This window comes from Eubalaena glacialis, chromosome 15, assembly GCF_028564815.1.
Source record: "Eubalaena glacialis isolate mEubGla1 chromosome 15, mEubGla1.1.hap2.+ XY, whole genome shotgun sequence".
Taxonomy (NCBI): domain Eukaryota; kingdom Metazoa; phylum Chordata; class Mammalia; order Artiodactyla; family Balaenidae; genus Eubalaena; species Eubalaena glacialis.
The window spans coordinates 67603020-67613353 of NC_083730.1; the positions used below are offsets into that span (position 1 = coordinate 67603020).

Here is a 10334-nt window from a genome sequence, read left to right on the forward strand (position 1 = left end):
AGTCTAACAGGAGGTCAGAGGTCAGGCCCCCAGGGAGACCAGCTAGGGATGCGCCTTCCAAAGGTGGCCTGGTCAGGAGGGGGAGCAGTGAAACGCGGCTCCTCTCAGACTCTCCACCGCATCGGGGAAACTGAGGCCCAGAGCAGCACCGGCTGGTCAGGGTCCCCCAGCACCAGGCCCCTGAGACCGCAGGGCCGGCCCGCCCGGGAAGGACTGGGTCCGCGGGCCTGCCCCCGCCCACCTCCCCCACCCTGGCCGCCAGCACGGGGCGAGTGCAGAACAAAAGACGCGGGGGCGGGGCTGGGCGGGCGGGGGCGGGGCGGAGGCTATAAGGGGCGGCGGCCGGCGCGGCCCAGCAGGCCCAGCAGCCCCGGGGCGGATGGCTTGGGCCGCCCGGCTCCGCGGCGCGGCCACGCGCGCCCTCCTGCTCCCGCTGCTGCTGCTGCTGCTGCTGCTCCCGCCGCCGCCGCTGCTGGCCCGGGCCCCGCGCTTGCCGGTGAGTGCCCGCCGCCGGCTGGCCGCCCCCCGCCGAGGGGCGCCGGGCACGCGGGCTGGGCCCGGTGGCCGAGCTGGACCCACGGGGATGCCCGGGGTGGCCCGGCGCGGCCCGTTACCCGAAAAGCTGTCTGGGTCCCTGGGGGGCGTGATAGATAGTGAGCTTCCCGTCCCTGGAGGTGTGCAAGTGGAGCCTGCGCCGGGATCGCTCAGGCTGGTGAGCGGGACTCCGCGCCCCCCTCCCAGCTCTGGGACCTGCTCCTCGGCGCCCCGGCCGAGATACTGGGGTGTGTGTTGGGAGAGGTACAGCGGGAGTGGCTACAGGGCCCCCTATTCACTGCAGGGACAAAGCCCAGCAGGTCTCAGACTGGCGTCAGCCTCCAGATGTGTGGCCTCCGTGAGCACACCTCCAGGCTGGAGGGTTAAGGAAGCGCTGGGGAGGGCAGCCGGTGCTGGGGAAGTGAGGTCTGAGCCTGGAGGAGGCGCCACCGCCTGGCACCTGAGAGTGGCGATATTGGGGGGCATGGTGCCAGGAGGCAGCATGAGTGTGAGAGCCAGTGTGTGTTATATGAGTTGGGTGAGAAAGAAAGGGCCAAGAGCAGGGAGTCGAGACCCTCAGAGAGCAGGGGGTAGGGTCAGACAGGGAAGGGAGAGGAAAGTGTGATCAGGAGAGGAAGGAGGTCCCGGCATGTGTGACAGCCTGTGTGTGCCTGGGAAAACTGCACCCTCCCCTCCGGCTGGCACTTGGGGGGACCAGTCCCAGGGGCGGCCAGGTGGGCCTGGGGTCACAGCCTGGGCAACTGCAGGCCCAGAGCCCGCTGGGTGCCCAGCCCACTCAGACGCCCAGCTGAGCATCCAGCCAGCCCAGGCAGGGATGGGAGCATTAGAGGGGTGGCAGGAAGAGTCCAGTGAGGAGGGAGATCTGGCCAGGCTGGGCCCCTCTGTCCAGCCACGCCAGCTCTGCCCTCCCCTGCCCTGGCTATAGGAGTAGGAGAGGACAGAAGGGGTGATGGGCACCTCAGTCCAGGGACCCTGCCTCTTTCCCAGCCCCTCCTGGTCCCCTAGACCTTGGGACAGAGTCAGAAATCACCCTGGGTAGCTGTTGAATCCATGGGGTCTGGGTATGGGAGAGACCTGGGTTTGAACCACGTGACCCTAGGGGAGCCCTCTGGAGCCTCAGCACCCCCGACCTGTCTTGTCTGGGTGGGTGGGAGGCAACAGTGCCCACTGCTGGGCTGAAGAGTATATGAGGTGAGGCCAGGAGAGGGCTCAGCCAGGCACACTGGAGACATTGTCACCTGCAGCTGCTACTTTGCTGCTTGTGCGGGGTCATTCGGGTCTGGGTCTGAGCTGGGCCGTTGTCTGTCACGCTGCAGATATGCAGGGAGCATTTGGGGTCGCCTCCGATTTGTTTATCCTCGGACTGCTGTTGGCAGGGCCAGAAAAGCTCTGTAAATATTTATCCATCCCAGTTCACAGCCTTCAGGGTTGATGAAAGCCCTGCCGCCCAGTGGGGTGGACGCTGCCTTCCCTTCTGGAGCCAGCGGGGTAGGTGGGGGGAGATGGACCTGCCTGCCCACCAGCGGTGTGACTTGGGCAGGTTGCTTGATCTCTCTGAGCCTCAGAGGGGCAAAGAATGGCGTGGTGATGCTCCCTGCCTTCCTCACAGTCTAACCAAATGCCCTCCCCTCAGGGTCACCTCCTGCCCACAGTAGAGAGAGTAACTATGAGTAACTGTCCCGCTGGACCAACAGCAAACAGGCCCAGAGAGGGGCACACCCGGCCTGGCCTTACCCAGCACTTTCCAGTCTGGGGTCTTCCCTCACCTCCCCTCTGCTAGGTACCTCCCATTTTCCTAACTGGAGGTTGACCCAGGGGCTGACCCCAAGCCTCTAGCTCAGCCAGGAGGCTGAGTTCCCCAAGAAATTCCTCGAGTATGTTTGAGGCTGTGGTTTGGTGCCCGCCAGAGAAGGGTGGGGTGAAGGAGCTAGGCACCCTCCCCAGGGCAGGCTGAGGGAGGCCGCTGGCCGAGGAGGAGGCGGACCTTCTCCGAAGAGGCGCATTTCTCAGGAATGTGGGTTTTGGAGACAGGCCAGAGCTGGGGGGATGGGGGGGCTATGGGTGGGGAGGCATGAACCCCAGGTCTAGGCCCAGCTCTTGGCTGACTTGCTGTGTGACCCTGAGCCAAGATGTTGACCTCTCTGGGCTCTGTTTCTTCCCCTGGGAAATGGGGTGATACCTGCTCCCCAATCCCCCAGGGCTGTAGATGAGGCCAGGCGTGGTCTATGCCCACCCCCCCACCTCACTGCCTCCCAGCCGCCCTGGGGGGACTGGCACACCCATCTGAGGAATCAGGTTGCTGCGTGCCAGGCCTTGCAGCTAGGGAGGGCCCCTGGCCCCAGGCCGGAAAGGACTTGGGAAGACAGAGTGCGGGAGGTCGGCAGGGCAGGGAGCATGTGTCCCATCCCAGCAATGGGAAACTGAGGCCAAGAGCCCTTAAATGGTGGCTCCAAATAAAAGACCCCACTGCCCAGGGGCCTTGATCCTAGTGCCTCCTGCTCATTCGCTCTCCAGTACCAATGAACGTGATGTGGGCGGGGAGCAAGAGGCCCCTGGCTTGTGGGTGGACCCAGCACGAGTCACTCTTCCTCTCTGGGCCTGAGAGCTCCCTTCTAGCTGCAACTCCTTTGTTACGATTTAAAGTCTGGAAACTTCAGGGGAGCTGTAGGGAATTGGGTGGAGCAGATTCCCAGGTGTGGGAGGGGAGGGCCCACGGGGCAAGAAGCCAGACCAGGAAGAGGCTCTTCTCTGCACCAGACGCTGCAGCGGGCATTACAGATGGAGGTCATTTAGCCCTTTGCCATGGCACCATTCCCATTTGACAGATAGGAAAGTCGAGGCTAAGAGAGGACAGTGACTTGCCCAGGGTCACTCCATCCAGAGTCTCCACAGCACAGAACTGGGCCTCCTGAATCTCGGCCCGTGGCTCCTTCTGCTGCACTGACAGTCCCATGATCCAGGGGTCCTCGTGGGGGATCCATGAGGACTTGGTGCCTCGTGGGGGCAGGAAAGGAAGGCACACCCACCCTCCCTCTGTGGCTGGCTGCTCAGGCCTCACTTGGGGGGCAGAGGAGGGAGCAATTTCTGCTCGCGGGCATAAACAGAGCTGGCAGGCTGGGCTCTGGGCTGTTTGGGGCTCCCAGGAACAACGCAGCCCTGGCCTTCCTGGGGAGGGTCCTCAGACCCTGGCCAGGGTTGGGGGGAAGGAATCTATTTATCCTGTAGGTGTACGGGCTAGACCTTCCTGGGGAGGGGAAGGTGCAGGCCATCATGGCTCGTCACATAAGTCTGGGGTCCACATCCTTGATGTGAGACCTGGCATGCGTATCCTCCCCAACTTATGCCGGGGGTGGGGGCGGGGAGGTTCAGTGAACCTGCCTCCAGAGCGCCTGGGAAGTGGCAGGTGCTTAATCATTTCCCCTTCCTCCTCTTCTGTCACCAAGGTGAGGCCAGCCTGGGTCCCTCCTCCAGGGGTAGGGTGACCCCAGCCTGAAGAGCAGAGCAGAGTAGCAAGTAGGGGGTGGGCTGTGAATGCAGACAGCCCGCCACCTGCCAGCTGTGCCCCCCGCAAGTTGTTTAAGTTCTCTGGGCTCCAGGTCCTCACCTGAGAAATGGGGATGATGACTGCAGAGATGGTGGGAGGTCCCATCAGGGGCTGAGAGCGTGTCCGTGGAGCAGTTGGCAGCGTCCTAGCCTAGATACGGGTGAGCTGCAACAGCCATCAGTACTTAGTACTGGCACACTCAGTATGGCTGGGCTCTGTCAGGTGATCAGCCATTCAAGAAGCAACTCTGAAATGGGGAAACTGGCCCAGGGCCTCACACCCCAGAAGCTCCAGGTGTTTAGAAGACCCCTTCATCATGGGGAGTCCTTGGGGGTTGAGTGGCGCCAGGGGGTTGAGTTCTTGGTGGCTCTGGAATCGGGAGCTGGGGGGGTTGGGATGCTCATCAGAGCTCTGGGGCACCCAGGGCCTGGGAGAGCCGCCAGAGGCTGAGGCCGAGGGTGGGGCCGGGGTGGCCCGGCTCCCGCCCCAAATATGGCTGTGGGGAGGCCACAGCGGCCCTGACCAGACAGGCCCAGACTAGACAGGCGCTGAGTCTCTCAGCAGACGGCACTGCTCCGTGCCTCTCCCCCAGCTTTACTGTGTCCCAAGCCGGGCCTTCGCCCCCTGCCTGGGATGCCAGAGTCCTCACCTGGCCCGGCCATGCCCTTGCTGGGTGACCCCACCGGGTCTCTCTACCTCTCTGAGCTTCTGTTTTTTCCATGCATGAGAACTGCGACCTCCATCCTGGGGACTCTCGGAGGGTGGGAGCTCCAGGTCAGAATCACTGTTTGTGGTCCAGGGGCTCTGGTACGGTAGGGCTGGGTGTCTGGTAACTGTCTGCCCCCCATACCCCCGTGGAGGGGGCAAACAGAGCACATCTAGCCCTGCCGTGTACCCAGCCCTGGCAGGGCGTGAGCAAGACTGCCCCCAGCAATCAGACCTCAGTTCCCAGTGCCCTTCGCACTTTGTGTGCACTGCCTGGTTCATCCTCAGATCCACGCTCTGGGGAAGTATCGTCCCCATCGGTCAGGTGAGCAAACTGAGGCAGGACTGCAGCCCCTCCATGCTGGGGAGTGGCTGTAGTGGCTGTCCTGGGCAGGAGCCAGCTCACATAACTGGAGAGGGCAGAGTGGGGCCCGGGGGCGCCCAGGAAGAAAGGGAGGTGGAAAGGTATCTGCTGGGGGGGTGGAGGGGGAGCTTCCCTGGCCTTTCCTTGGAAGCTTTGTGGGGTCCCTTCCTGGGTGTGTGTGAAGAGTACAGTCAGGGCTGCACCCCGACCCAGTCCTCACCAGCCCAAATGGCGGGAGTAGGTGCCCGGCAGCCCAGGCCCTCCACAAGGGGGCAGGAGGCGGTAGGAGGCCTTGGAATCAGCATCTGGACGCCAGTCAGCCTGTGCCAAAGGGCCCTGCTGCGTGATGGCCTCAGCTTGGCCATCGACACGGCCGGCTGGGGTCAAGTGAGGGTGCGCTGACCGTCCACACCTCTGACCGTGGGCCACCAGGACCCAAGGCCTGAGCAGGCCCCCACATCCTCTCTCCTGCACAGGATGCCTACCGCCGCCACCCAGTGAGGAGGGGGCCGCAGCCCTGGCGTGAAGCTCCTCCTAGCAGCCCGGCACCTGCCCCGACTACCCAGGAGGCCCCTCAGCCTGCCGCCGGCCCCAGACCTCCCCGCTGCGGCGTGCCTGACCCGCTGGACGGGCCGAGCGCCCGCAACCGACAAAAGCGGTTCGTGCTGTCGGGCGGGCGCTGGGAGAAGACGGACCTCACCTACAGGTAGGGCCAGGGGCTGCGAGCAGGCTCTCGCCCTCCACCTACCGCCCTCACCCTGCTTCTTGAGACACACTTGTGCCGGATCCCCATGGTAACAGGCTGGTGTATCCACTGGCCCCTGAGCCCCCTGGGTCAACACCCCAAACCCACACTTAGATGCCCACACAGATGGTACCCCCTGCACCCATGCCCTCCCTCAGCAGAGGAGTCTCAGCACATGCCTGGTCACACCGTAGACATGTGGGGACACAGCCTTCGCTGCAACTTGGGATCCGAGCAGGTAGGGAGCAGCAGTGGCAGGACAGGTAATAGCTCAGGTGACCTGAGGCCCCTCGGGGTGATGCAGCGGGGCTCATCCTGGGAGAGAAGGTGTGAATACTGGTGTGGTGCCCCGAGGCATCGGAGCCGAGACTGCTGGGGGCTCCGGAAATGTCCTGGGTGGGGAGCTGGGAACCAGGAGGGGGCAGGTCTAGGGCCCAAGGTCTCCCCACAGTGAGCGGTATAGTCAGGTCTAGAAGGTGGGCCTCGGGGCTCCTGGTCCTGTGTTCTTTCCACCCAATGCAGATACCCATGGGCACCTGAGGACACAAACCCCCACAAAGATGTGCCCATGTGGCAGAGGGACTGATGTGCCACATCTGAGGCCCAGAGCACACCTGGCCTGTGTCGTGCATGCCTGCTCCCTGACTGAGCAGCATCCAGGGGCAACTCCTGGCCCAACAGCCATCAGGGGCTGACGCTGCCCCATGAGCCAGGTCCAGGCCCCTCCTCCTCCCCCAGGATCCTCCGGTTCCCATGGCAGCTGGTGCGGGAACAGGTGCGGCAGACGGTGGCAGAGGCCCTACAGGTATGGAGTGATGTGACGCCACTCACCTTTACCGAGGTGCACGAGGGCCACGCTGACATCATAATCGACTTCACCAGGTGAGCCAGTGGCCGGGGACCCCTCTAGGAATGAGCCCCACCCATCAGCAGCCACTGACTCTGCCCCCACCCCCCTGCAGGTACTGGCATGGGGACAACCTGCCGTTTGATGGACCTGGGGGCATCCTGGCCCACGCCTTCTTCCCCAAGACCCACAGAGAAGGGGATGTCCACTTCGACTATGACGAGACCTGGACAATCGGGGACAACCAGGGTATGGGCTGGGGACCCACTTTCCAGATGGGGCTACTGAACATCATAGAGAATGGGGACTTGCCGAGGTCCCTGAGCTGGGCCCGCAGCTCAGTGTCTTGCTGCAGGAGCTCGGGGATTGCTGGGCTATCTCCCTTTTCCAGGCACAGACCTCCTGCAGGTGGCAGCCCACGAATTTGGCCATGTGCTAGGGCTGCAGCACACGACAGCTGCTAAGGCCCTCATGTCCCCTTTCTACACCTTCCGATACCCGCTGAGCCTCAGCCCGGATGACCGCAGGGGCATCCAGCACCTCTACGGCCGGCCTCGGCTAGCCCCCACCTCTAGGCCCCCAGACCTGGGCCCCAGGGCCAGGGTGGACACCAACGAGATTGCACCTCTGGAGGTGAGGCCCAGGAAGGTGGGGAGGCAGGAGGTGAGGCCCTGCTTCCAGCCCCAACCCCCACTGCTGGCCTCTGTGGCTCCAGTGCAGGCTCTTTCTGACCCTTCTCTCCTACCCCAGCCAGATGCCCCACCAGATGCCTGCCAGGTCTCCTTTGATGCAGTCGCCACCATCCGCGGCGAACTCTTCTTCTTCAAGGCAGGCTTTGTATGGCGGCTGCGCGGGGGCCGGCTGCAGCCCGGCTACCCTGCGCTGGCCTCACGCCACTGGCAGGGGCTGCCCACCTCCGTGGATGCAGCCTTCGAGGATGCCCAGGGCCACATCTGGTTCTTCCAAGGTGAGTGGGGGCTGGAGGTCACACTTCAGGAATATCATGGCCAAGCGTAGGGTCAGACGGCAGACATGATGAACAGATGGAGGGTGCCCCGAACTCTTGGGGCCAATGAAGAGTATGGCTCGCTTCTCTGGGCACAGCTGGGAGGCTTCCTAGAGGAAGCGGCTCTCGAGGTTGGAGTAGAATTGAAGGTATCACACCCCATGGAGCATGTGTGATCGTTACCCCTGGTCTAGAGACGAGGCTCCAGGGCTCAGAGGTGGTGAAGTGACCTGCATGAGGGCACAGCTTGGAAAAGGCAGAGAGGGATGTGATCTGGGTCTGGCAGAGATGAGAGCCTGGAGCATTGCAGGCGGCAGGGACTTCACAAAGGCCCAGCTAGGGCCTGCTGCGGCAGGGCTGGCCCCAGGGATGGGCAGCAGGTGCCTGTCCGGGGCAGCCAAGTGCAGGGAAGGAGCAGGAGCCAAGGTGGCCTCTCTGCTGCTTAGAGTAAACTTTCCCACGTGTACCTCCCAGTGCCTGCATTGCCCAATGTCCTACTTGGGGGTGGGGGGTGCCAAGCAGGCATTGCTGGCCTTCATGTTTTACGGACAAGGAAACTGAGGCTGGGAAAGTCCGTGGCCATGGTGGTGGCTGGGCGGGTCCACAGTGGCTGGATGTGGCAGTTGGGCAGCTCGTTGCAGCCTCCACTCTCTAACAGGAGCTCAATACTGGGTATACGATGGTGAGAAGCCAGTCCTGGGCCCCGCGCCCCTTTCTGAGCTGGGCCTGCTGGGGTCCCTGGTCCACGCCGCCCTGGTCTGGGGCCCCGAGAAGAACAAGATCTACTTCTTCCGAGGCGGAGACTACTGGCGCTTCCACCCCAGCACCCGCCGTGTGGACAGCCCCGTGCCCCGCCGGGCCACCGACTGGCGAGGGGTGCCCTCTGAGATCGACGCTGCATTCCAGGATGCTGATGGTGCGCTGGGGGTGGGGTGGCTGGGGGAAGCGGGGTGGCGGCTGCATCTCCCACCAGTGGTGGCTGGGCATCAGCTCTCACTGCGGGTCCTCTGCCTGGCAAACTCCCTCTCCACCCCCTCCTCGTGCCAGGGCAGTGCTAGACCCCTGTGCTGCAGGTGAGGAGACTGAGGGCCAGAGAGGTGCAAGGACTTGCCGAGGTCCCTCTGTCATGCCTGGTGAAGTAATAACTGCTGCTTGCTGAGGGCCAACGAGGCTCTGGGCACAGTGCTGAGCTCTGTACACGTCTCATGCAATTTCCTGATGTAGCATCTGTTATGAACCCAGTTTCCAGAAGAGCAAATAGAGATTCAGGTGGTGAGGTCCCTAACCGGGGCCACCAAGGTGGACAGAGCCAGGACCTCCACCCAGGCAGTCCCTGCTTCTAGCCGAGAGCCACCTGCCTCCTGTGATCTTGAAGCAGTAGATCTGGGACTCACAGTCCAGCGCTCTCTCCCGTGTCCCCCCTTTGCTTCTGTGCTCCCCCACATCGGGACCTGCTGGGAGAGCTGTCCTGTAGTGGCCTCGGGCTCCTGGGCTCCAGGTCGCCAGTGTCCCCCATCTGACTCAAGGCGCAGGAGAGGTGGTGAGAGGGGCGGGATTTGCTTTCCTGAGAGGCAGGAGTTGGGCCTCCGAGGCTCTGGCCTCTGTCAGGCTGGGTGGTAGCTCAGACCAGACCCTGGGGCAGGCAGAAGGGCTTGCCCAAAGGGAGGTTTTGGAAGGGACACCCTGGGGTCTACAGGTTTCAAGGAACTCAGCAGTGGCCAAGGTCTGCCCACCGGGACTTCCCCCTGTGTCCACTCGCCCGGCCTGACCCTCCTGTCTCCTCAGGCTATGCCTACTTCCTGCGCGGCCGCCTCTACTGGAAGTTTGACCCTGTGAAGGTGAAGGCCCTGGAGGGCTTCCCCCGCCTCGTGGGCCCCGACTTCTTTGGGTGTACCGAGCCTGCCAATACTTTCCGCTAACCACGGTTTGGATATCCTCAGGGCCCTTAACCCCTGCCAGGACACTGACATCGGCTGGAGACCATGGCCATCTTTGTGGCTGTGGGCACTGGGCGCAACACGGAGCTGTGCCTACTGGGGGGTGGGGGGGGCGTGCACTGCAATCAGGACTGCGGGGAGGGCCGCGCGGGTCGTGGCCACTGCCAGTGACTGCCTCAGACTGGGCAGGGTGGCTCCGCATTAAGGGTGAGGGTGGCCTCAGGCCAGCTCCACCCAACCTATGCAGGTCACAGTCAAACCCAGCTGCCCTGGGTCTCTGTCCCCATCCCTCAGGGTAGCACCTCAGCAGGGCTGGGGGAGTTGGAGCCCTCACTGTCCTGGTTGTGGGGTCCCACAGGGTGCTGGCATGTGGGTCCCAGGGCACTGTGCCTTCTGCCTTTTCCTGAGAAGTCAGCTCTGGGTAGGTGCTTGGAACTGGCTGCCTTCCAGTTGGTGGTTCTGGAGACCTGTTCCCCAGGATCCAGGGCACAATGGCCAGGCAGCTGGGGAGGGGGGTGCTTCCTGCCAGAGACCCTGGGACCTGGAGGCCCCAACATACCTCAATCCTATCACGGGTCGGATCCTCTCCAGCCCTCACCCCACACCAAGCCCTCCAAAGCCATGTAAATGT

The 10334-nt window shown here is 63.4% G+C and overlaps 1 protein-coding gene across 2 annotated transcripts; it reads left to right on the forward strand.

Annotated features, from left to right (window-relative positions):
* Window positions 1-368: 368 nt before the first annotated feature.
* Window positions 369-9808, forward strand: MMP11 (matrix metallopeptidase 11). 2 transcript variants are annotated; one of them, XM_061169505.1, is made up of 8 exons: window positions 369-496; window positions 5645-5874; window positions 6652-6795; window positions 6876-7009; window positions 7152-7393; window positions 7511-7727; window positions 8425-8682; window positions 9552-9808. In XM_061169505.1, the coding sequence occupies exons 1-8, from the start codon at window positions 380-382 to the stop codon at window positions 9683-9685; spliced, it is 1476 nt and encodes a 491-aa protein (XP_061025488.1). In that variant the 5' UTR covers window positions 369-379; the 3' UTR covers window positions 9686-9808. The 2 variants fall into 2 exon arrangements, with proteins under 2 accessions (XP_061025488.1, XP_061025489.1); XM_061169506.1 differs by having other exon boundaries at window positions 8563-8682.
* Window positions 9809-10334: the final 526 nt, after the last annotated feature.

Coding starts and splice junctions, on each gene's coding strand:
- MMP11 (XM_061169505.1), top strand. CDS start 380: ATGGCTTGGGCCGCCCGGCTCCGCGGCGCGGCCACGCGCGCCCTCCTG. Junction 7,728..8,424: donor CCACATCTGGTTCTTCCAAG/GTGAGTGGGGGC, acceptor ACTCTCTAACAG/GAGCTCAATACTGGGTATAC. Junction 8,683..9,551: donor TGCATTCCAGGATGCTGATG/GTGCGCTGGGGG, acceptor CTGTCTCCTCAG/GCTATGCCTACTTCCTGCGC.